Below are 27,732 nucleotides of genomic sequence, written 5' to 3' on the forward strand. Positions count from 1 at the left end.
CCTACCCGATGAGATCCGTCACACCACACGCGTTCCTACTATCTGATAACCATTCTGTATTGTGCTTGGGGAGGGGATTCTCACTGTGAGGGTGTGTGGGACCGAGCCTGAAGCGGAAGATTCCAGGGATGCCTCTTTGTACATCAAAGTTTTTACAATTATGTGTCACATTATAAATATATAGCACTCCAACAAAGTAGGATTATAACACTTTAATAACTTTTAAATATATAGAACGCAACAAAAACAGTAAATACATTTAAACATTTTTTTGAAAAAAGAAGCAACAATGGTCAGTAGCTGTGTTTTGTGCGAATAGTCCCAAGGCAGCACAACGTGCTGAGTTCTGGACGGCACCCAGGTGATGTTACCTGGGTGCCGCACTGGTTTTTGGTATCCTACAATGCAGCTCCGAAAAACGGCGTGGGGCGTCCCGAGGGGTGCGCGGGGAGGCCTCGTCAGTAGCGGTCTGTTGTGCGAATAGTCCCAAGGCAGCAGAACGCACTGAGATGTGGATGGCACCCAGGTGATGTCCAGTAAGTAAGTTGTCGCACTGGTTTTGGCATCCTACAATGCTGCTCCGAAAAACGGCGTGGGGCGCCCCGGGGGGGGAGGCGGCGTGAACGGGTCTCCCCAGGTGGAGGCTCGTCGGCTGTACTGGGGCGCCCCTTTACCGTTTCAGTTGCCATTCCGCCCGCTTTTGCTACACTGTGCCTCTTCTGCCATTCAGCGGTTTATCGCCCGCTGTTGCGGGTACAGCGTCTCGCTCACCATGTAGTTGAGTTGCGCCCACTCTTGCGGTGCAGCGATAGGCGGCTGCCACAGGACTCTTAAAATGGCGGACGGCTCTTCGGATTTGGGCCTGGTCCACTAAAATGGCCCTGGGACACCTTGGAACTCGGACGTCCCCTGAGCCTTGAAGATTTTACAAAAGTCTTGGGGGCTCCCGACTCCTGCAGGCTTCCGGTGGGGAGCGGCTGCCATGATTGCTCACGGAATGACCACGACGGAGCCACGAGATGGTGGTGCTCTCAGGCTGACGCCAGCTTCAGTCTAAAACATCTAGAAACAAGGTGGGGCTTTCATCGTTTGGGAAAAAAAAATGTTTTAATCCAATGAAAAGTGTTATTTTTCGGTCATATGATCAAGCCTTCCATCATTAGGAAACCAAAAGTAAAATGAACCAATGAAAAGTTTTATAAAGAAGTCACATGACCTGTTATGCTTACGTTACGCGCTGCTATAAAAAGCGTAGAAAATCCGTTGGCACGTGAGGCGGCGTCAGTAGCGGACCGATGTGCGAATAGGCCGAAGGCAGCACAACGCGCCGAGATCCGGATGGCACCGAGGTGGTGTCCAGCAAGTTGCACTGGTGTGGCCAACCTGCAATGCTGCGCCGAAAGTCGGCGTGGGGTGCCTGGGGGGGGGGGGGGTATGGGGGAGGTGACGCAAACTGGCCTCTTTCGCCTCCCCAGGTGGAGGCACCTGATGTGCAGTGCGGCGCCCCTAATCTTTTCACTCGCCGGCCAGCAGAGTTGCGCCCGCACTTGCTGCTACAGTAGGCCAAAGGCAGCACAACGCGCCAAGATCCGGATGGCACCGAGGTGGTGTCCAGCAAGTTGCCGCACTGGTGTGGCCATCCTACAATGCTGCGCCGAAAGTCGGCGTGGGGCGCCCCGTTGGCCTGTGAGGTCGCGTCAGTCAGTGGGGGCTGTTTGAGAAAGCAATGTGATGCTGTGCGTCGCCCCCAAGTTGGAGGCTCCTCGGCTGCAGTGGGGCGCCCCTTGGTGTTTCACTCGCTATCCAGCTGAGTTGCGTCCGCACTTGCGGCTACAGTAGGCCGAAGGAAGCACAACGCGCCGAGATCTGGATGGCACCGAGGTGGTGTCTAGCAAGTTGCCGCACTGGTGTGGCCATCCTACAATGCTGCGCCGAAAGTCCCATGGTCCGGCGGAACTTTTTTCCTTTTCCTTTCTGCATCTTGTCCCACAATTCGTTTGACCTTTAGACACGACCAGGTCCCTGAATGTGTGCAGGGGGACGCTATTGATTGAATCAAAATGGCGGCTTCACACAAAGCTGACTCAAGCGTTGCTGGTGATGCTATACAGACAAAAAATGGTTTTCAGTTTGTACATTCTTCAGGACTTTTCCATCCAAGTCTGCTTGAGAGTTTGTAGAACAATGGCTTTAGATCTTGCCCTCCCCTCTTTTGACTGTTGGTCTTGTTGCCTATCTCTTCTGTTGTCATTTAACTGAACCTTTTTTGACTGCCGAAAGGGGTTCTGGTCCGACCGCTGGTTGGTGGAGACATTTTGACTATATCCTGGACCTGCCCGGCCTCGCCCAAAATGACGCCGGTATAAATGGGACTCGTAACTTCTTGTTGTGTACTGGTTGCACAACCTTGATATCACGAGATACGTATGCAGTTTTGAAGCACATGGCGGGCGGGAATGAGAATTGATTGAATATTTCGACATCCCTATTGATATTAAGTTCTGATGTGTTATTGATTACTGTACTATTGAAAGTTCGAATTAACGTCACCCATGGTACTTGCCCGCAAATGTATATCTAGATAATTTTATTGTAAGTGGCCCTGTCGTATTTTAATTACAAAATGTACGTCCACCGATTCTGCAACTGTTAGACACCTTAGTTCTTGCAACCTAATGGCCCACTCGTTGCGTTCCTCTACAGTGTAAATGTCTCCTCATCATATACGATTCCAGTTTGCTCCGTGGCCGGCCCATGTGGTTATAGGCCCGTATTTGTATACTGACATTTTCACAATAAAGGTTTTTAAAACAAAACATGGTAGTAGTATTTACATTGGTAAAGATTTTAATTTTAGTCACGGTTTTCGAATCAGTAAAAGGCAAGTGAAATAAAGCAGTCCAATTACATGACGGATAAAAGGTATAATACGCAGGAACGTAGTAAAGATAAATGGTCAAGGGCTGTTGTGTTTTCCACTCCTGCAACATAAAGTGATCAATAAGAATCCGATATTCAGGCCTATCAGCGACTAAGACAGCAGGCCGAGCCTCTTTTGCTCAACGGCTCCGTCATGGGACGAAGAAACGCCCTTTTCTAGAAAAAGGAATATATTTTACTTGCAGGACAGTTGTAAATTTTTCGGGAAAATACATTAGCCTGGAACATTATAATATATATGTTTAAGAAAAAATAATGTTCGAAAGCAATAAAAAGCGTAATTTTTAGGTCATATGACCAAGCTTTTCATCATTAGAATAACAAAAGTAAAATGAACCAATGAAAAGTTTTATTAACAAGTCACATGACCTGTTATGCTTACGTTACGCGCTGCGCGCCGCGCCCCGGATCCCTTCCGGGAAGCTGCGCTTCGCGCACTGGAGTACTTCCGGGTGCGCTAACGCGGCGTGTCATATAACGCATTACGCGACAACGTAGGTCCAGAATATAGTCAAAATGTCTCCACCAACCAGAGGTCGGAACACAACCCCTTTCAGCAGTCTAAAAATTTCTGTTAAATGACAACAGAAGGGACAGGCAACAAGAACCATCAGTCAAAGAGGGGAGGGCAAGTTCTTCCCTACCGGGTCACGTTGGGGCGCTACCGGAACTGATCGAATTGGTAGTCTACAGTGTTTCTGGATGTTTCAGACTGAAGCTGGCGTTAGCATGTATGCACCACCATCTCGTATCTCAGTCGTGGCCATTCCACGAGCAATCATGGCAGCCGCTCCCCACCAGAAGCCTGCGGGAGTCGGGGGCCCCCCAAGACTTTTGAGGAATCTTCAAGGCTCAGTGGACGCTTTCGAGAATGGGGCCCAAGCCCTAGCAGACAAGCGTCCGAGTTCCAAGGTGTCCCATGGCCATTTTAGTGGACCACGCCCAAATCTGAAGAGGCGGCCGCCATTTTGAGAGTCCTGTGGCAGCCGCCTATAGTTGCATCGCAAGAGCGGGAGCAACTCAACTACATGGTGAGCGAGACGCTGTAGTCGCAAGAGCGGGCGGTAAACAGCTGAATGGCGGAAGAGGCACAGTGTAGCAAAAGCGGGCGGAATGGCAACTGAAACGGTAAAGGGGTGCCCCACTACAGCGTGTCTTCAGGTAAAACGGATTGTGGGATAAGGTCCAGAATGGAAGAGTCATCAAAAGGCAAAAAGTTCCGCCGGACCCCGGGAGCCGGCCGCCTATGTCGGGGGCGATCTTAGGCCACGCCAGGGCAACACGACTTGGGGAGGGGGCAGAAGTCAAGCGCACCCTCCCAGTCCGCGCCACCACACCGTATGTTGAAAATCTGAAGCCATCGTTCTACAAACTCTCAACCAGCCTTGGATGAAAAATCTTGAAGAATGTACAAACTGAAAACCAGTTTTTGTTTGCATAGCATCAGCAGCAACGCTTGCTATCAGAGTGCATGAGTTTCATGCTCGATCGATTGAGCTAGCCGGATCAGGCAACAAAAAGTATAAAATAGTTATGTAAATAGTTATTTAATAAAATGTTTTACCCTGTGACTTTGCTGGTGTGTTGTATATATTTATAATATTTGCATAGAGTTTATCGTTATTTTGAGCGGGGTGGGTGGCGGAGCCGAGCTGTCTTGCAGCCATCATGGTGTGGAGCTCAGCTCATCTCACTAGTTTCGTATTTCTCATGAAGGGTTGTTCCAAATGTTTCTATTTTAGCGAGGTCAAAAAGAGATCCCATTAGTGGCCTATTGATTTTACTTGATTTTTTTTTACACGATTTTTCACTATCTGCAAAGACTAAACAGAGTATTGCGGCTTTGTGCTTGTTAGTAAATAGAGAATGAACCAAAGAGAATAAATTCTAAAATAGTAAATGCTTGGATAACAATCAATCAAATGGAGAGACAAGCAGGCACGACGGATTACAACGGGGGCAAAGGCCTGCGTTAACTACCCTTCACTATCTGCAAAGAGAGAGTACTTCTAAGAGAAAAGAGGGGGGGGGGGCAGCGTTTAAAGCACATCAGCGTGCATAAACACGAAAATGTTTTTACCTATCACGTACTTGACATTTGACAGCTTTTGATATTTGTTATTAAAAAACCATTGAAATTCAATGAAAAAACCATAGGTTTTAGCCCATATATAGTTAGGGATTAGCATTTACAAAACCTTATTTTACTCGCATAAAACCATTGAAATTCGCATATATAGTTAGTTGCGCTACCTATATATCGCGCACCCGCAATCCACTGCTGATGTCACATATTACATCATTCATGACATGGTCAGTGACATCACTGATGACATCTCAAATGACATCACTGATGACATCACTGATGACATCTCATTTGACATTACTGATCACATCCCTGATGACATCATTCATGTGATTATACGATGAACCTCTTCAGACTCTGATATAACCTTAGATACACTCAGTGTAAACAGACACTCACAGACTGTCACTCATCCATGGAGTTACTCACACACCTAGTCAGTCATGCAAAGAATCAATCACACCTCCATTTCCTCAACTATACAGTTATACACATCTTACTTATTCAAACATATACGAACACATATTTACTCCCTTATACAATCCCTGAAACAAGTTCACAATGATCCATACAGCCACTCACACATTCACTGGCTCTTATGCACAGTTATTTATATATGTCAACTCTCACATGTACTGTGTTTTACATATGTACTTACTTTGACATGTAGCACTGAGATATCCATTCACTCACCAATACACTCATGCACACAGTCAACCGCCCATACAGCTGTTTCCACATGCACTTTTGAACCCATACATCTAGTGAATCAACTGCTCACACATCTATGCACAGAGTCATACACCTCCCAGCCATCCACACACACACTCAGTCTCCCATACAAATACTTGGGCAACCAATCAATAACCCATATAGTTACTCATATAGCTACTGATCAACACATGCAGCAGTTTACAGAACAACAGACATAATGATGCACAAATCAAGACAGTTTAGTCACTAACCCATGCACTCAGTGAGACACATTTAATCACTCACTTATACAGTCAGTCATGCACCTACTAAATCCTTCATCCAGACACTTATACATCCACTCATTCTTCAATATGTAATACATATTTTAACTTTACAGAAACATACAGTCACTGGATGATGTCATCAGTGATGTCACTGACCATGTCATGAATGATGTAATATGTGACATCATCAGCAGTGGATTGCGGGTGCGCGATATATAGTTAGCGCAACTAACTATATATGCGAATTTCAATGGTTTTATGCGAGTAAAATAAGGTTTTGTAAATGCTAATCCCTAACTATATATGGGCTAAAACCTATGGTTTTTTCATTGAATATATATATATATATATATATATATATACATACATACACACACTGAAAAAACCATAGGTTTCACATACGTTATAGTTCGGAATTAGCATTTAAAAAACCTTAGAAATTCACTGAAAAAACCATAGGTTTCACACGTTATAGTTAGCTGGACATTTTATTCATACAAAACCATTGAAATTCCCACGTTATAGTTAGTTCAGCTAACTATAATTTGCGCGCCCGCAATGCACTGCTGATGACGTCACATATTACATCACTCATGACATGGTCAGTGACATCACTCATGACATCACTGATGACATCTCAAATGACGAGTTATAGTTAGCTGAACTAACTATAACGGGGGAATTTCAAAGGTTTTGTATGAGTGAAATGTCCAGCTAACTATAACGTGTGAAACCTATGTTTTTTTCAGTGAATTTCTATGGTTTTTTAAATGCTAATTCCTAACTATAACGTGTGTGAAACCTGTTTTTTTTCAGTGAATATATATATATATATATATATATATGAAAAACTTTTGGGACGGGTCTTTTCATTTTTAGATCAATGTGCGGATACAAACTTAAAACCATAGACTGAAAAATCGACTAATGCATCATTTATACTAGTAAGACAATCTTGTTATTTTAAAACAGCTTAAAGGCTTTTTCATCTAAAAAGGAGGACCTAGTAGATAGGATTTAGTATAACAATTAGGTAATCACCTCATCTTCGCACGCAGTCTAGTATTAATGGTGATACTTTTGTTTCAGCTAATTTTAAGAATCAAGATTGATCAACAATCGATGTGCAGTTCTTCCCTCTTAAGTACTGACAATCGAATAGCATTTGTAAGTTATCATGGAGCTATTTTCTTATTTCTATTTTTCTTACTGCATCATTTAGTGTGTCTATACTATCTATTCTCTATATATCGATATTATGTTTGGAAATCAACTAAGGTTTTTAGGAGCACTCAGAAACAGCACCATATGGGATTATGAGATGTAATGTTTTATATATAGGAAGATCTCTGGATTACTAATAGGCATTGTTGTTGCTGTGTATGCAAAAAAGAAGTTAATGCGTTTTAATATGTTATATGTTGAAGTATGTGCTATAGGATGATTTATGGATAACAAGATTTGGAAATTGAGCATGTTCTCTCTTTTTTATTATCATTTTTAGATAAGTGTGTGGCTTTTCCTGAAAGAGGCGTTGTGTACGCCGAAACGCGAGTCGATTAAATAAAGATATTGCCACTTTTTAACCTTGTTTTTAAAAAATGTGATATGTTGTTTGTTGTAATTGAATGTACCTTTTTATGAATATCATTTTTTTTATAAAATAAGACAAAACTATTAAAACAGAAATAATTTCAAATATATGTTCTTGGTTTTCCTTTGTTTGTTTCTTCCTAGGTTACATTTATTATGCATATTGCTTGTTTTATCCTGATTGCCTAGGAGTTATTGTCACTATTAATAATAACATTTTGAGGCCTGTAATGGGGCGAACACGGATCTAAAAATATTTCCTGCTTTTTTCTTTTTAAAGACAGCATTTAAAAATGTTTCTAAACACCAGTTTATTTAGTCTTATCTATTTTGATCTAATTTAAAACACAAAAGAGTTTGGCATTAAGGTAGGTATGAGAATTCAAATATGTGTGCAAAGAGATGTTTTTCTTTAAAAAAAAGTGTTTCAATATCCTGCAAAGAAGCCAAGATATCCTATTTTTATGAATATCAATTACAATTCTAGAATAAAGAATCCTACTTCCACTCGTTCCTTTTCAAATGAAGCGAAGCAATACTCAAACATCCTAGTCTGATTTTCCGTAAACAGCAATAAATGTGTTGATGGCTTTTATAAGGAAATTGTCTGTCACACCCAAGGACACTGGGCTGCAGCTACCAACTAGTAAACATGTATGAAGCAAACAAAAAAGCGACTAAAATAAATGCTTACATTTTAACAAATTCTTCATGCAGCTATTGTAATGGTAAAACATACACTGAAAGGATTTTATTAAGAACTCCTACTTAGTGTTATCAAACATTTGGGGTTCAGCTTTCTCTCACTCCTGTCTATATTTCTTGCAGTACAGCGGTTCTTAACCTGTGGTCCATGGACACCGGTGATACAATGCACCTATTTCAGGAGTCAACTGACCATTATGACCTCTAGCCATTATTTTCCATCAGAAGCATTTTGAGCAAAAAAATTGTATAAAGAGGTTACAATCTACAAGGCTACCAATTTCATTAGGTAACAGTAATACCTGACGTCTACTGTATGGTTTCTGCTTTTATTCAAACATTCTCCGACCTGAACAAGCAATCATCTGATTAAAAACAATTCTGAATTGCTTATGATTTTCCAGACAATCATATGCATCTAAACATTTGGAATGCCAGTGTTTTAAGTGGTCAGGGATCCAAGTATGTATGCACACGTACACTGTAAAAAAGGCCCTTCCAGACTATACAGTCTCCTATTGTTAGAATTGAAAATGTTACTGTCCTATTATTCATATTTCATTCTGTATTAAGTTAGCATTCATGGCGCAATTGTATTAGCAGCCGCCATTTTGTTCAATGATTGAAGCCAAACTTCTGTCTCGCACCGTCTGCTTCAGTGAAAAACAGCTTTGCTTGTTCCTTTATTATTCAAGGCTGAACTCTGCTGCACTAATGAATAGCTTGTTCTGTGTTTGCATACCTTTCTTCGTATGTAACCCTACTCCCACGGTTCAGAGAGACGGGCACTGGCTGAGCAACCTTGAGACTAAGATAAGGTATGCTTGGTCTCAGTATGGTAGCTCATCCTTCTGTGTCGAGTTTGTTAGCTTGCTCCAACTGGAAATGTCCAGTCTAGGCAGGTCCTGTTGGGTAATAGAAATGTATAATCTTTGGTGTTATGTTGGGGAGAGGCAGTCCCTCGGCAGCCATCTCATGAGGCTGCAGAGACTGGGCTTCGCTGCAGCGTAATACTAATAAATAACTTGGGTTGTATTCTCTACTGTCTGACTGCCTCTTCATTTGTATGGAAGGCTGAGAGGTGGTTGCGAGTGACCCGGGTGGCCTTAATCGGATCATTTCCTTCAGTTGGTGCCCAAACAGGTACTCCATCAAGTGACTCATCCTCGACCGCGGACAGGTGAGGAGGACGGGGCCACATCGGGTCAGATGGGCGGATCGGGATCCCCGCACAATAGAGCCTAGCACTTGCAGCTGCCCTGCCTGTCTGATTGGGTGGTGCCTCGCCCAGTGGTCATCCCTGCTGGCGTCCTGAAAAGGCGAGACTCTGGGATCTGACCGTTTGGTCCGAAAAGTCAGCAGTGGAGAATAACTTTGTTTGACCTGTGTGCACAAGGGGAGTTTGTTTTGGGACATGGCATGGTTTGTTTGAGTTTGGTACGGTCTGAGGATCATTTTGGACAAGCGCTTGAAATTGTGGTAAACACAGTATTGTTTTGATTTAGTCTGTGGACCTCAAGATGCCTTGTTTTAGTTGAATATTTTGTGCGAGTTGTCGTTTTTGTTCTACTGATGCTCAAATGGAGGAAAGGCAGCCAGTGCCCCCAAAGTTAACCCCGAAATTTGACATGTGAAGCACGGCCTTGCCCCCATTATGTTTTGTACAATATGGTAAAAAAAAATACAAGGGACTGCTAACAGGGACATTTGATGAACAAAAATTTAACTTCCTGCAGGATAAATTGTTTGCAAAACGGAGTAAGCAGCCGATGTTTGATTCTCTTCACGTATGGCAGAAGGAAGCTAAACAGACGGATGAAGGCAAAAAAGGAGGTCCGAAGGGGGAGAATGCAGACAGTGACGCAGAAAGCAGTAGCGTATGATGGAGAAAAAATAGAAAAGGGTAGTGAGTGAGCTGATAGAAAGTTTTGATTGCAATGTGAAAAATCCTATTTTGCCCAAGAGGAAGGCAATACATTTGTGGAGGAGTTGTTAAACAAACATCGGGCCCATCGTTTTGTGATTGACATGCGCGCAGTTAATAAGATAGTGGTTCCTCAATTCCCGGTTTGAGTTCGAGTTTAAAATTACTTTTAGAGCGCACGTATACCAGCGGTTTCTTGGCGCTATAGCTAACAGGATCCGGGGGTAAAAGGCTGGGAGGGCTAAAGGAGAGTTATTCAAAAGACTTCGTGAACAGGTGAGTCTTGAGGTGTTTACGGAATTGTGAGTAGAGAGTAATGGTACGAAGTTCAATGGGAAGGGAGTTCCAAAGGGTTGGGGCAAGGGTGGCAAATTTGGAACCTCCCCACTTCTTTCTCCGGTAGCGTGGGATGGTGAGGAGGGACTGGGAAGACGAGCGAAGTTCCCTGGTGGGAACATATGGGACGATCTCGGAGGAAATGAACGCTGGTGCCAGGCCAAGTCGGGCCAGAAAGGTGATGGAGGCGAGCTTGAATTGGATTGTGGCTCGCACGGGGTGCCAGTGTAGAGATTTCAGAAGAGGGGTAGAGTGATGAAATTTTGGAAGTTTGAAGGCCAGGCGGGCCGCCTGGTTTTGTATCTGCTGTAGGCGACGCAAGCTATCCAGCGGGACACCTCCATGGCCAGGATGATAAGTTTGAGGGCAGAGAAAGTAAAGAAACGAGACACCCTGCGTATAGTGCGCAGTGAAAGGAAAGAAGAAGATACCACAGAGCTGACCTGGGAGTGAAGGGTGAGTTGAGAATTAAGTTTTATGCCTAGGGTTTTGACAGAGGAAGAGGGTGCAGGAGAGGGGCCAAGAGAGGGAGGCCAGAAAAGAGAGGACCAGGGGCTGGATGAACCACCCGTCAACACCAACTCGGTCTTGTCGGGGTTAAGTTTGAGGTGATTGTGGTTCATCCAGTCCCTGATGTGGAGCATGACAGATTGAAAGTTTAGAACAGAAGAGGGAGAAGAGGATAGGTTGAAGACAAGCTGGAGGTCATCTGCATAATTAAATACGGCGACCTCCATCTGTTGGAGAGAGAAAATCAGAGGGGCGATATACAGATTAAACAGGAGGGGGGGAAAGGGAAGAACCTTGGGGAACCCCGCACTGAACTTTCCGGAGGTCCGCTGTGAAGTCACCCAGGCGAACAGCCTGGGTGCGGTCGCTCAGGAAGGAGGACAACCAGACCAGGGCGGTCCCCCCGATCCCCGCCGCCTTGACACGGGAAAGTAAGATGGTGTGATCCACCGTATCAAAGGCGGCTGAGAGATCGAGGAGCACAAGGGCCTGGTGCTGATTGGTATCCATACCCTCCCTGAGGTTGTCCAGGACCGAAATGACAACGGACTCCGTAGAGTGTGCGGGCGGAAACCGGCTTGGCGAGGGGCAAGAGCTCCATGTTTCTCCACAAAGGAGCTCAGAGCGCAGGTGACATGGCGCTCGAGCACCTTGGCCAAAAAAGGCAAGAGGGAGATGGGGCGGAAATTGGCAGGGACCGAAGGATCTGCCCCGGGTTTTTTCAGAATAGGCACAATTACCGCGGACTTCAAGGGGTTGGGAACTACGCCTTGAGCAAGAGAGCTGTTAAGGAGGTGAAGGGGGGGTCTGGACAAGAAGGAAAAATATGGCGGAGGATGTGAGCTGGGCAGGGGTCAAGCGGAGAGCCAGACTTGACCAAGGGCACCAAGGAGGTCAAGCATTCCCGGGTGATAGGGGGGAGGGTGGTGAGTTCACCCTTGGGAGGGGGACATTGGGGGTCAACAAAGGAGGGAGAGGGGTGAGGGATGTTGGCCTTGATGGTAGTAATTTTATGAATAAAGTAATTGTTAAGAGAGAGGCAGAGTTCTTTGGACGGGGCGGGTTTAAGGGTTGTTCTGTCCGAGAACGCCAGGTTGTGGACGATGGTAAAAATCTCCTTAGACTGGCTTTCCGCAGCTAGAATTTTGGAGGAGAAATATGATGTTTTGGCCTCCAAGATGTCTTTTTTATACTGGGTAAGGGTGTTAGTATACTCCAGTTTTAGAGTGGGGCAATAGTTTCTCCTCCATGCCCGCTCAGCGCGGCGTACTTTTAGTTTGGTGGCCTTAAGCTCTTCGTTGAACCACCGGTTGGCGTCCTTGTCGCGTTTAGAGGTGTTGCGCTTGAGCGGGGCAACGGAGTCGCGGCCAGAGGAGAGCCACTGGTCTATGGCGTCAACCTGGGAGAAGGTGGAAAGGCCCTGTAGGGAAGGGAGGGAAGAGATAAGAAGGGAGGACAGATTTTCCAGGTTAACGCGGCCCCATGAGCGAACCCAGGTGTTTTGGGGGGGGGGGGGGGGCTTAGCTGGGGGGTGGATAGGAAGGAAAAAAGAAATCAGATGGTGGTCAGACCAAGAGCAGGGCGAAATGGAGAGAGAATCCACGGGGCAGTTCAGGGACCAGATCTGGTCGAGCGCATGACCTTTGATATGGGTGGGGGAGTGAACATGAGATGTGAAGTTGAGGGATTGAAGGGTGTCAGAGAATTCCTTAGAGGACGGACATTCGGCAGGGTCGGAGGGCCAGAAATTAAAGTCGCCAAGGAGCAGGATGGAGGAGTTATTGACTGCATTGGTGGCCAAGACTTCCAGGAAGTCGGGGAGAAACTGTAGGGGGGATTGAGGAGGACGGTAGGTGAGAAAGCAGGTCAGGGGGGGGGAGAGGTGGTCCCTGACATTACTGCCCTTCTCACAAGGATTCCTTGCTCTGCCCAATTCTTTTCTGTCATAGATTTGAAGAATGCGTTCTTTAGTACTCCAATTCATCCTGATAGCTGTTATTTATTCGGTTTTACACTAGCTGGCAGAAGCTTTAGATTCTGCTGCGCGCCTCAGGGGATGTATTGCTTCAGTATGTGGATGACTAACTAATAGCCTCGGACACTGAACAGGGATGCAAAGACAGTACGGTTAAGTTGTTGCTCCATTTGGCTCACCATGGACATAAAGTATCCCTTTCTAAATGTCAATATTGTCGACAGGAGGTCACCTATATAGGTCACCTACTGTCGAAGGACGGTAGGAGACTGACTCCTGAGCGCAATAGCGCCATTGTAAAAAATGCCCATCCCTATGTACGCGTCTTCATTGGCATCACTTCCTACTGTCAGCATTGGATCCCTGGTTGTTCATTACTAACGAAGGCCCTGCTAGCGCTGACCACTGAAGATTTGCATGAGCCCTTGCCTTGGATGCATGAATGCCAGCAGTTTTTTGAGCAACTAAAGATAGTACATTGCTCTGCTCCTGTGCTAGGCACCTCTGGTTATGCAAAGTCGTTCGTGTTGTACGTACACGAGACGGCTGGTTGTGCGCTTTCGGTCTTAACACATGCCTTTGGAGGTAAGCAACGGCTGTGTGCCTATTTCTCCGCTTTGCTTGACCTTGTCTCCAGAGCCCTCCCGAGCTGTCTGAGAGCGGTCCCAGCTGTGGCTGTCTCGATAAGGCAATCGGCTGGGCTTGTAGTTGATTGTGGGAGAGCAGGTTTGATATGCAAGCGAGGAGGCTGGATGTATTTACCAAAAGATCTGTGTTTACTGTCAAAAGTAACAGGGGATTGGGATTCAAGAGGGTTTTCTTCAGGTTCTCCTGCTGATGGTGTCCTCATTGAGCTGGATGTAGAGGTAGAGGGTGATGTCACGTGCTCCTGGTCTTCTGAATCACGGGGTTCTCCCCGGAGGCTCATAAGAGAGGAAAAGAAGAGCCATCCGAATACTATATCTTGGTTTATTTCACAAAGTTGTACCTGTCACCACACCTAAAAGTGCTCACAGAAAGTCCTGCTCGGGATAGATGGTGATAGCAGCAATTGATACAAAGTGCCTAGAAAAGGGTGTAGGTGAAAGGGAGGGAGGGGCTGTAAGACTTTAAAGGGGACCGTTCTTATTTCAAAGCAACCAAAAGCAGAAGTTACACATTCATTGTAACACTGTCACACGGTAATCCTTTTATTCATTCTATTGCCCTTAGTTTTAGAAACAGGAAAACAACAGAGCATTCTACCCAATGCTCGGGTTTACACTCAAAGGTTTATGTTCTCTCGTTTGACAGGGGCTGGCTACATGCGGCAGAAACAACAAGGTCCCCTGCCTCCTTTAAATGAGGAAAACAACAACAAACAAAACCCCCAATCTTTAAGGAACACCCGGTTCCCCACCTGCCTCCCTCGTTCCTCCCCTTTCATCCCGTGGGACGCTGGTAATCACCGGCTCTGCTGCAACTCTCCAGAGTTGCGGCTGCTCTACAGCATCCTCCGGAGGACTCCACCATTCCTCACACCAACGCTCATCCGTTTCTGTCTCCGACGCTTCTCCGCTCCTCGGGTGCACCGCTACTTGGGTCTGTCTTCTCCACTTCGTACTTCCGACGTCCTTGCTCCTGGTTCCACGCCACCGGTCTGACCGCCTTTTTCCCCGTCGCCTCCTCTTTTCATTGGTGGAGGAGAAGAACTTCCGGGGTGTTCTCCACCTCCTTCTGGGTTCCCGTCAGCGTCTCTCTGTGGACGGTCGGAGACAGAACATGGATTTTGTGTTCCTGCGGGATCCTTGTGGGTGCTGTCGGGAGAGGGGCACAAGTGTCGGAAGGGAAGATTCCGCCCATGGCTCTACGCTGGTGAGTCCCTCCTCACATCGATACTGACCTCACAGTCATGGTACCGCATGCTGTAGACACTCTTTTGAATAAGACTAAGACACAGCACCTTACCAGTGCATGTCTGACCGGTTACGAACTAACTCTTTTCGCCCCGCAAGTTACGATAAAAAGATGTGCCACTCTGAACCCTGATATTTAACTACCCCTCCCTTCGGAGAGTGAGGAAATAGACATTCATGATTGTCTGTTTCAGACAGAGGAGGAGAAGAAGGGACAGGTAGACTTGACTGATGTTCCCTTATCTGAGCCCCAAGGGGAAGTATATATCGATGGCTCTTGTTTTAAATTACCAGATGGCACCACCACTACAGCATATGCACTCACTACACTGCACACGGTAGTTGAAACATCACGAGTTCCTTATCAGTCCGCCCAGGCAGCGGAGTTAGTCACTCTCATTAGAGCTTGTGAGTTGAGCGAGGGTCTGGCTGTCAATAGTTACACTGACAGCCAGTATACAATCGGGTCGCCCATAATTTTTGGCAGCTCTGGGCAGAGAGAGAGTGTTTCTTAAATCACATGGGACATGCATACAACAGAGTCCTCTGATACATAGGCTACGGACTGCTCTGACGCTCCCTAAGAAATTGGCCATTATCAAGTGCAGTGCCCACAAAGTAATTAATGACGATATAGGAAAGGGAAATCCATTTATAGACCAGAGGGCCAAGGAGACAGCTCAAATGAAGACAAAATGAATGTTTGTAGCGGGTCCTGCCAGGTGGGTACCCGAGACTATGTTTGAGGACACTTTAGACAATGTGAAGGCGATCCAGAGTAAGGCAACGGTTGAGGAACTAGCGGTGTGGCAGGAGACCACAAGACGCTTAGAGGAAGATGGGTGTTGGACAGGCAAGTCAGAAAAGCAGAGATGGATGTTACCAGATGCATATTTCCTCCCTGTGGTCACAATGTTGCAAAGTAAATACGTTAAAAGTGCCAGCTCACATCAGTGCGAAGGGTATGTGTAAGGTGTTAAATCCTGTATGGCAAAATTATCACATACCTAAGTTTGCTGCTCACCTGGTGAAGTACTGCATGTATGCAGGATGTATAATCCTGGAAAAGGCACTCCTACCCCTTCTGGTAATTTTGCACCACCCTCCTTCCCTTCTCCAGATGGATTTCATCAAAATGGAACGAGTCAACAATCTGAAATATGTGTTAGTGGTCGTTTGTGCATTCAGTAAATCAATTGAAGCCTATCCCACCAAAGAAAGCACAGCCATGGCGACGGCAAAAGCACTTGTGAAAGAGTTCTTCCCGCGTTTTGGTTTGCCCAGCTTGATTTGGAGTGACAACGGAAGTCACTTTTACTCAAAGGTTATCCAGTTAGTGTGTGATGGTTTGCACATCAGGCAAAAATGTCATGCTGCCAATCATCCCCAGTCAGCAGGTTTGGTTGAAAATTACAATGGTACTCTCAGACTGAAGCTGGCAAAGATCAAAGAGAGCACAGGATTGCAATGGCCAGATGCTTTACCATTAGCTCTGTTGTCTACAAGAGTTCGGGCTCATTCTAGAACAGAATTGTCGCCGTACCAAGTGGTGTTTGGTCGCTCGGCAAACATCCTGCAACCTCGTCAGTTCTCAGAAATAGAATACCCTTTACTTGTGGACTATCTACATGAGTGGACTAAAACTTGCGTTCTATTCACCAACAGATTCAGGATTCTCTACTGCCAATTCCTGAGGGGCCAGGCCATGACATTCGACCCAATGACTTTGTCCGTGTGAAAAACTATCAAAGGAAAGACAGTTTCGAGCCGGGCTGGAAGGGACCTCTCCAGGCCCTCCGCGCCACCCGGACAGCAGTAGCGGTAGATTGCCTGAAGAATTGGCTTCATTCTACCCACTGCAAGAGGGTGCCCATTCCGTTGCCCTACGACCGCTGGGTGCTCGATGGGATTGGCGACTCTGAAACGGAGCAGGTGCCGCGCTTCACTCTCTTCTCAGATGCGCAACTGATGGGGGCACCCCCCCCCCCCCGCCCCAAAGGAGAGCAGTGCAGTGTTGAATAAGGCAGTGCCACCTGCAACTAAGGCCATCCAGGAGCCTCAACTTGTTGGCCCATCTGTGCTTGTACCCCTACCCCTTGGTCCCTCTGAATTTGCTGGAGTAATTAGGTACAATCTACACCCTCGACAGACGAACAGTGCACCAAAGGAGAGGTCAGATTAGTAGGGATGGACTGCGAGGATAAAGAATAGGGTGTACCTTGCCTGTGGTACCAACTGTAGTTTAGGGGAAAGGAGATTGGTGCATTGTTCAGACATTGGAAAGGGTGAGTTTGACGTGCTCCCCTGGGAGAGGGGGGGGTGGTACCCTGTCCTGGATAACGTGGGATTCCCTCAGAAAGGGCTGCGATTGCGCAGCTCCATCAAAATGTGATCAATTGCACCAATGTAGATGAACAATAGGAGTCTGCCAGTGAGACTCTGAAGGACTCTGGGAACTTTGTCCCCTTTCCTTGCTTTATCATCGTTGGCCGCATTGCATGTACTTTCCTCAGATTAAAAAAACATAAAAATGTACCCATTTAGTTGCCCGATTACGGAAGAACAGCCTTTTATTGCCCTGCGTTTTGGGCAGACAGAGCGTGGTTGGTCTGCTAAGAAGAAAGTGCTGTGTGCTTTTTTGTATTGTCACTGTTCTTGATTTTGGGAGGGGTGTGCTGAGTTTTGGAGTGCTATTGTAATACCCCATTGTGTGTTATATACAAGATTGTTTCTCCAGGTCGTGCCAAAAAACCAATACCGAAAATGTCTTTCTAGTTACACACAGTAAATTCTTTGGTGAAAGTACAGCTGGTTATCCTACTGATTCCGTTACAACTTTCTGGACTGCTTACCCATTGTCACTGGTTAATTATACCTATGTTCGTCTACCCCATTTTGTAGAGGTAAAGGGTGAGTTCGGGACGGGCTATCCAGGTCCCTGTTTGTACTATAGGAAGCCACGAGGGAAGGGATATCCAGGTTGTAACAATGTGTATTGTGACAATCTGTATATGGAGGAACAGAAGATTACTTTAACAGGTTGGCATTATCAAGATTTGACAGCCACTCAAGAAGCAGGTTACTATGACTTATATGGAGGAACAGAACATTACTTTAACAGGTTGGCATTATCAAAATTTGACAGCCACTCAAGAAGCAGGTTACTATGACACATGCTGTCCGATAGTAAATAGAACTGACGCTTTCTTATACATAAATTGTTCTGGACGGATATTGTTCAAGAATACGTCTTTAGTGAGGTAAAATGATCCAAGTACCATGGGGATGAATACTAGATATGCTCCTGTAGATTACTACGGACCACTTTATGCACACCCAGGATTTTACTTCCTGTCAAATGGTACGTACTGCAATGTTCATAATGGTACCGAGGACGTGGCTTTGGGGATGTGCGTCTTCTTGGGGTGCCTTGTAAGTAAAGCAAACAAAATGTAAGATGGGTTAAAAGGACGTTAAGAAAGGAATTCTGCGAAGGTGTGACTGACCTGGAGGTCAACAATTTAGTAATGGAATCACCTTTGGGTATATACTTTCCTCCTTTAATACGTATGGCTGTACCGCTATTGCCAGGGGTGAAAGGGCTGGGGAATATTTTGGATGTAAGCTGCAGATACTGTCTCATTCTACAGTGGTGGCTTTGAGTGACATCACCACCCAGTTAGAAAGTATGTGAATATATTCAGAGCAAACAAGATATGAAGTCGATTTTATCCTAGCTAAGAGCGGTGGTGTGTGCGCAAGAGTAGAGCTCAGTGTGTAGTCAGGATCACAAATATGAAAAAGAATATGACCCAACACATTTTAGATTTTTTAGAGAATGCCAAGGGGATGGAGAGCGAAAATTGGGGTTGGTCCCTCTTTGGTGGATGGGGTTGGATTCTGGAAAAGGTGAACTATTTTGCTGTCATTTTGGTTATCTGTTGCATTTTGGTGCAGTGCCTTCCTTTATGTTGTTCTTACTGTACAATGCTCCTCACCCCGAAGCTGCAGAAGACAGTCTGACACTACTGCAATTATGTTTCAGAAAGATATTCACAAAACGATGCAGATAGAGGAGGGCATCTTCGGTTCTACCAAGTCTAGGTATGTGGAATTCCTATAGCCCGACAACCGGGACATCTCGTTTGGAGTCAAGGGCAACACGTTTTCATGTGTACTTTGTCCTTGGGGCAAGTAGGCCCAACCCCCTAGAGCACAAACCCTTTGGCTGCCAGTTTACAGTACCACATTACGGATCAGGGAAAGGCATAGCCTGCACATAAGGTAATATTTGTGTCCAAGTGTTAATGCTGTTCAAACTTGTATTTATGTTCCATTAATGCAACGCCTTTATTATTAGGGTGAGTGTTCTAAGTAAATGTTGTAAGCTCAGACTGCACTACTGACAGTGGTTCCAGTACAAAAATGTGTAAACACGTTTACAACGTTTAGCAATATTAGGCTAAGTATAATGCTACCAGAATGCTCTCTGATTAGATGCAAATATTTGCGGCACTTGAAAGCAAGATTGAGGATTCTTTCTTTCAAAATAAAATGTTCAACAAAAAAAGGCAAAACGATTTCGCTAAACTGCCAAATTTTAGGTACTATCTCTTTGTAGCATCATTTAGTAAAATGTGTTGATGTATGATAGTATTTCCTAAACATATTCATAATAGAAAATCAGGGTAAGCAGTTTTAATAAGATTATGGGAAACAAAAACAAACAAGCATTGGTAAAGCCAGTAGGTCTGAAATTGTTGGTCAGCCCTTTGGTTTTGCCAATGTTTTGGCACAGGTTTCGTAAAACCTTATTAGTGTAGGAGCTGCCGGGCCCTTATTATTATAACAAACATTGGCAAAAGCAAAAAAAAAATGTTAGTCTCAAAAAGCAGACATTGACACAGTAGTTCCTGGTGCTGAACAAAACCACTGTGTGTCGATATGCTCCTTGTGAAAAAACAGAATGCTGTCACTCACTGTGAAGCTAGCCGATAGACAGAGACAGAGTTTTAATAAACACAACAGGCCATAGGTAACATCAGACTTAATTAGGGGCCCAATTATTAAATAAAGTCTCAAAAGTGAATTGATGTCCTTGCATTAAGTGCAGATATACAGCTTTCGTGAATTTACAAGACTTTACAGAAGCAGGCCAAGAAATAGTACTCCTAGAAAATATTTGTGAAAAACATGAGCAAATATGCAGGTGTAGATTTGTTCATGCAAAAACCTGAATCTTTGCAAGTTCACTTTCCCTCCATCCACTTTTTTCCCAACCCTGGAAGACGTTTTAGGTCTTCCATTGTCAGGAATACATTTCCAGCCTCTCTCAGTATGGGAAAACATTAGAGAAGAGTTGGAGAAAAACCTTAAAACATGCAAGTTAATAGGCTTGTACAGACAAAAACGGGCATTCCAGCCCTGGAACTGTTGCTTACCATTACCTTCCACCCCAGTCTGTAGGTCTGGGGAAATGTGGCAACCTAAGGAATTTACTAGTATTCAAACCCTACTACTATCAGAGAGGCTATTTCAGAGCTCTTATAAAATGAGATTGCTACCATAATTTGTCGCTGCATTACATGGCTCAAAGGGGACAAGTGGATTTTGTTACAGATTTATGAAGCAACCTGCCCCACAAGATATTTTATTAAATTCCACACCCTTGCACATCCCTTTCAACTTCTATTCCTGATATTGAAAACACAGATAATATTCAGTGCTGAGGTCTCTATGCATTTCGAATAACACCCCTAATGAACAAACAGGCTATCAATGATCTAATGTCTATTCTTGTAGGCTATTTTATTAATATTACTCGTGTGTGCTGGCATATATATTGATGGTCTTTTTGCATATAGCATTTGTCAAAGTAAATGTTGCTTATGCTCAAACATTTTTCCTTCTTTTAGAATTGTACAGCCCTTACCTGATGGCAATATTCAAATTTAGCAATGAATGCTAAAAGAAGGGTCTGTTAGATTTGAAAATGTTACTGTCCTATTATTCATATTTCATTATGTATCAAGTTAGCATTCATGGCGCCATTTTAAAGCAGACGCCATTTTGTTCTATGATTGAAGCCAAACTTTTGTCTCGCACGGTCTGCTTCAGTGGAAAACAGCCTTGCTTGTTCCTTTATTAGTCAAGGTCGAACTTTGTTGAACTAATGAATAGCTTGTTCTGCGTTTGCATACCTTCCTTCGTATGTAGCCCTACTCCCACGGTTCAGAAAGATGGGCACTGGCTAAGCAACCTAGGCGGGTCCTGGTGGGTATTGGAAATGTATAATCTTTGATGTTATGTTGGGAAGAGGCAGTCCCTCGGCAGCCATCTCAGGAGGCTGGTCAGACTGGGCTCCGCTGCAGCGCAATACTAATAAATAACTTGGTTTGTATTCTCTACTGTCTAACCGACTCTTCATTTGTAAGGAAGGCTGAGAGGTGGTCGCGAGTGACCCGGTGGCCCTAATCGGGTCACTTCCTTCACTTCCACCCGTTTTATATGGGAGACACTTTGGCCCTGTATGGGCTCCAGTTTTGTACATAACAAGCTTGATTGTTCACTCATGTCTGTCCCAGGCCAATGTTGATCCATTTACTACTTCTGTCCCATCACTTGTGCAGAGAGATCAGATTTTAAGCAATTACCTCTTGGTTTGTGAATACTATCTTCGTATTATACCGGTGGGTAGTTGATCTAATATTTAAACGTGCACTTAGAGAAAAGTAGATGTGCTGGGTTCATACAGATAATACTGGTTTGTGTATTTTAAAGTCTTGTTGTTGCGGTACAAATCATAGAAATGGCTTGGGGGTCCTGGCTTACAGTTTTGATTCACAGGAGACCACAGAAGTTAAAAGGTTAAGCATCACTGTTCCAGAATCCCATAGTTAATGGTCCAGCCACTACTTTTCAATTAAACAGCACAAGTAAGAAACAATTTGCGAAATAAAAATAAAAAAAACTTACCCAGAGTCCAAGTGCCTTCATCTGCTACTGTACAACCAAAGAGCTTTCCCTGAAAAGCAACATTACAAAGATAAAATTGATGTTAATACGCAAGTCCTTTATTTACTTTCCAAAATGTCACAGAGGTGGTCAAAATATAATGAAACTATGGAGGTCATTAAGAAGATAATGTGAACACCTATTTACAGATTGGGGATTGAGAGAGTTTTGAGGAGCTTAACTGAGATGTAGTCATCCTTTAACAGACAGTATCACTCTAATTTCTGTTAGCACATTTTCAAAGTAATAGGTAAGGAAACATCGTAACAGAAAACAAGGTTTAACGGCAAGTTATAAACTCAGGTGCTGATTTACAAGCCTGTTGAGCCGCCGGAGACTCACTTTTAATATAGGAAAAAGAGACGTAACGGCGGCACAAGGGGCTTGTAAATAAGCACCTCAGAAACCAAAACTCATTGTTGTAACCCAACATTTCTACCCTGTCTATTGGTAGGATAATCTTCCACGTTAACATTAATTTGTGTTGAAATTTTTTATTGAAATTTGCAGAGAAATAGTACCAACCAATGTGTTGACAAAGCAAAATGATATAATGATAAACGGATGAAAATTTAAGTGATAATGAAACTTGCATAAGATATAGCAAATATGAGGAAATAAAGAATAACATATATTCCATAATCCAATATAAGATAAAATTAGAAAGAATAATAGATATATTATATAATATATTATAACATTAATTTGAAGTGACCGAAAAGATTTACAATTTAACGCATTAAAAAAATGTTCATTGTGAACTTTAGGAGGCAACACAACGTGATTACATATATTACTTTATTGAAGACATAAATGTGCAGTAAAACATGAAAACAACATGATTGTTTGAGATACGTTCATTTCGGCTACTGATGTTGTAAATACAGTGGATGAACACAGCATAGAAGTGTCCATTACTGACAAGAGAAAGTCACTGATTAATTTTTCGCCATATTTATTTGAACTTTCCTTATCAAAGTAAAATTCTTCAATTGTCTAATGTGGGAACCCCTAAATTTGTACACCCAAAATGACATCTCAATAAGGCCCAAGAGTGACTGGGTCAAGGACAGTGTTAAACCTCAATTTCATGAGTCAATGTGTCCTGCGACAAGGTACGACAAGGCACATTAAAAATTCTGTCAGATTAGTAAGGGCAAACTCAACAAATGAGTGCTAGTGCGAAATAAAAAGAATAAAGAGATTCAGGCACGGTGCGTCCATTGGGGCGTAGCCCGGCTAAGCCTCGTGGCGTTGACTCACCGTCAAGCACTCAAGTCAGTATTAAGGACATTGCTGTTCCTCACGCCCGACACAATATCGGAGTGCGCCAGGGGATGGGGCTGGGCTGGTGCAGCTTGAGTGACAGTCCACAATCAGCTGCAGCAGTAGTGCGCATGTGTATTTTTGGGCTTTGATCAGCCCGCACATGTGCTTACTTCTTCCCCTTAGAGAGGGACCCCAGGGGTGCGGTTTCATACAGCACCCCAGGGACGCAGCCCCCGGGGTTGAAAAGGGCGGATGGTAAATGCGCACCCCTAGCCAATCCTGGTGCTGCTGTGTTATTGGGTTCCCCAGGCCTACATGCTCCGCAGAAATACCCACTTACACCATAAGAACTGTTGGCACGGAAACTGAAAAGTACAAAAGACAAGTTTATTAAGACCCCATGGGGTGGTGGTACATTCCTACAGCACCCTTCGGCAATGCAAGAAGTATCACACCGAACATCGATGTGAGTCCTTCTTTTATACATTAAACAGGTAATAAAAAGATAGGCGGTACATGGTTTACAGAGTTTATGTACATATATGGTCATTTTTGGAACACAGCCAACTCATGGGGAGGGGTTACAACGCCACTGGTCAGTTTGGCGGAACATTCCTAAGGGGTGACTGATCAGTTGGAACTGCGCATGCGCAAGCTTGACCATTACTAAAAATAGCCTGTTGCTGGGCAAACTCGAGTGGCCAGCAGCACGGAGAAAGGACTAAAGGGCATGCTGACCACGAGGCCGCTCATTCCCTAAAATGGCCGCCGTGATATACAAAATGGCGTTTTCGAGTAAGGCCAAGTTAAGGGAAATAACGTGTAGCAAAGCTAAGCGCTAACCCGGCCATTGTCAAATTACGACACTGCATGCAGAGCCAGGATTGGTCGGTCCACCGCGCGGCAATCCATTATTGGGTGCCGCACGTGGGTGGTGGCACACTGCCGCAGCCGCACTTTCTATGGCCAATCACTGTGTGACTTCATGTGAAGCCATGCAGTGATTGACCATTTCGGGACGCACGCTGTCTGCTCCCTCTGCTCTGGAACTGACACACTGGGCAGTCTGCTGGTACCAGCTGCCCGTCAACTCGTGACGGTGGACTTGGAGTTAGTTAGTCAGTGTATACCAGGACTAGAGAGAGATCCTGCGATTGCAAAAAAAATGTTAAGTAAGAGTCTACTCTACTCTCGAACGAGTTAATTACAGTATTAGTAGTGGCTCGGTCGTGGTAAAGTGACAGATCGAGTGAGTGATCTTTTCTAATTTATAGAAGTTGTCGATGCTGCACAATAATTATTTTTTTCCTGAGCTTTGATGGCTTGAGGCAGGGATTGTGTATTTTTATATAAATTATGTAATTATCATCAAATGTGCAGAACACGACTCAGTGCGACCCTGCTCTGCGTGAGGCCTGTATGCGCAGCAGTGCACCCTATTTGTAAATCAGGTCTCTCATTTCCTCACAGCAGAGGCAGCAGCAATAGCTTTGTTTTCCCCAGCATCAGAGATGGAAGCATTAGCCTTCCGACAAGCCTCGCACATATTGCTTCTATAGCGGTGCATGGACGCAGGCGCGCCAATTCTCGGTGTTGATAACATTGCTCCCTCGTGTACATCGGGAAAGTAGCACAATTCAGATGTTATTAGCTGAACCGGGATATTGGCAGATATTGTGTTAAACTTGTGGCCCCCAATTCAGCGTTCGAATGAAATCCACGCCTCCCATAAATAGGATGGGGATTTCATCTCAATTTTTGCAATGGTGTAAAAAAGGTGTATTAATAAAATATATTTGACCGGCAGTCGTATCAAACACTTGACTCTATCTCTGACTTTTTTTTATACCAATTTAGCATCTGAGTTGTTTGCTGCATTTCAATAAGTTTTACTGTGTTCATGGTCTTTTTTTGGATTTTAAAATATATCGAATCAATACCGATTTTTTTTAACCCCTTCGGCGCTTATGACGGAATCGTTCCGTCACGTGCCTCGGGTGAGCTGTGCTAGTGACGGAACGGTTCCGTCACGGCCCGCTCGACGCGCCGGATTTCGCACCTGCGCGGCGCGTTCTATTGAGCGGGTGCGTTCGTGACGGAACCGTTCCGTCACTAGCACAGCTCAACCGAGGCGCGTGACGGAGCGGTTCCGTCACAAGCACAGGTGAGCCGTGCGACCCCCTCCACCCCCTAGCGCTGCGGCGGAATTGCCGCCGCAGTGAAGGGGTTAACAATTGATAATATAAAAATGCTTCTGAATATCACTGGCGCCCTAATCTTAACTCAATATGAAATCACAACGTTCTTAATAACTAGGGTGAGGCAATCTTTTTTGTATATACATATCTTTGAGTCTATTTCAGTGAGCCAAGGCCGATGAACTGTGCGACACGACAGACATCGTCACAGTGAAACGCAGGGCGGGCGGGAAGGTTCCAGAATCCAGTTGGGACATTATTTTCCACATGGTTGGAAGCGCGATGTTGTGACTGTGCGCTAATAAATAACTGATTATTGATATGAGGGAAATTTCGTCTAGTTCAGAAATCAGTCAGGTTCTTGTTTCACAAAACATTCAGCTTTTATAATGGGAACCAGAAATGTGCAGGGCACCAGGTGAGGGGATGTGTGTCAGGCCCGTGATTTGAATGTTTGAAAATCGGAGAGCTCTTTCTTGCATTTCCAAGCTTAAAAAAGTACAATGCGTTGTTTTTTCAAACCTGCAGAGCTGGCCATGCAACAACGCGGTTTCATAGTAATGTAAATAACAGGTGATAGTATTACCTAACCCAATGGTACTTGTTTTGTTTTATTTGGCACTGGGATGAGTCAGCCACTGAGCCACACCAAAATTGGAACATGGGAAATGCAGAATGTCGTCAAATGTCTACATGTGCATTGAACCACAGATCTGTCTTACCAGGTGTATTGGAGGCCATCCACTCAGTAATAATGGGTGGGATGATTGTGTTCTAGGAAAAACGAGTCTGAGTCTAGAAAGGGATTGTGCATTATAAAAGTATTTTGATAAATTACCAGGGAAGCATGTTTTGAGTATTGTATTCTAATTTAAATATATCTGGATACCCTTTTGAGTGAGAAGTTTCCAGCTCTACAAATCCACGTTTCATTACAATATATCCCACAAAATTGAACCAACACAATTAAAATAATATATATATATATCATATGCCGTACTGTTAATGGCGATAGAGGTTTTCAATAATGAAACAGAAAGAATGAGAGAGGGAACAAGAACAATGAAGCAAAATCAAAGCGTGAGAGTTATAGAGAGAGTAGCAGGAGATAATCGTTTTCAAATAAATGATTTGCCTTATGGCGCTAAGAGAGTGGTGGTTTGAAAAATTCAAATTTTGCCCACATATAAAAACTATTTATCAACTTAAGCCTTAAAGAACTTAGATAACGAAATGTGTAGATCAGATATAACGAGATGAACTCTCTGAAAACAGAATATCCTGCCTTAATGGTATAGTGGGTGAAATTTATAAAAAATAATGAACACCCTGAATAATTAAAATACAAATTATTTCAAAGCAGGCCGTTCTATTCTGAATAACTGTACCCAGACGAGGTGTGGCAGAAGAGAGGCACAAGAAGAGGATGGATGCTCTTATAACTAGGGGTGTGTGAGATGGGTGTAATTTGCTTTTGTGTAATTATGCAAACATTCTGAAAAATCTGGAGAAATTATGAGTAATTATATATGAAATGCAAACAGGCATTTGGGGTTTTGTTTTAGTGCGACGTGCTTCTAGTTTGTGTTTTGAAGTTTTCTAGTGTTTGTTCTACTTGGGAACTAAACAGATTTTACTGATCAAATGGCATATTAAGTACATTCTGTAGCAGCTAAACACTATAAACTGTGTGGAAAGACATGCGTGGTAAAGTCACATGCGTTGTAATGGAAACGTGGTAAAGGTAAAGCGTGGTTCCTAATGCTTTGTAAAGGCTGTTTCCCAACTGCTGTGCAACTTCTGCTACTCTTGGAGCTGAGATTTTCATGAAAGTCTTATAGTTTGAATTCAGCAGCGTAATAGAACGGAATGTATGAAGCTCTGTTGTTATACTGAATAAGCAGTTATCTATGTTATGACATCTATTAACAAAATAACTGCATTTGCACAATTGCTTTATTAACCTTCCTGCTTTCTCAAATTTGCTTGAAAATGCGTGATTTTTCTTCTCTTTTCTTAAACTTTTCCTCGGGCAGAGAACCCCCCCCTATGGTGGTTCGGGCTCACTCGCTCTCAACGATGCAGTATGGCAATCATTTTACACCGCACCACTTTCAAATGTCACCAGCCGCCCCTGAAGAGATTGCAAAAGAGCAGATGCACAAGTCATTGCCATAAAGGCTTTCGGTAACAATGCATTACGGAATAGTAAGCAAAATCAAAAATTATTTTAAGTCTCAATGAGCAGCAAATCAATGTGAAATCAGACAGCATCCCTAGCAGCATCAGAAACGGCACTTTAACATG

At 44.2% G+C, this 27,732-nt stretch overlaps 1 protein-coding gene across 1 annotated transcript in view; it reads right to left on the reverse strand.

Annotated features, from left to right (window-relative positions):
- The window catches only part of NUDCD2 (NudC domain containing 2), a 259,328-nt gene that overhangs the window by 224,033 nt on the left and 7,563 nt on the right, over nt 1-27,732 (reverse strand). The window contains exon 2 of the mRNA XM_086931405.1: nt 21,920-21,968. Coding sequence (XP_086787531.1) covers nt 21,920-21,968 — 49 coding nt within the window. The remainder of the gene's footprint in view (nt 1-21,919; nt 21,969-27,732) is intronic.

The sequence above is a fragment of the Lissotriton vulgaris genome, chromosome 7 (genome assembly GCF_964263255.1).
Source record: "Lissotriton vulgaris chromosome 7, aLisVul1.2, whole genome shotgun sequence".
In the NCBI taxonomy this organism is placed as follows: domain Eukaryota; kingdom Metazoa; phylum Chordata; class Amphibia; order Caudata; family Salamandridae; genus Lissotriton; species Lissotriton vulgaris.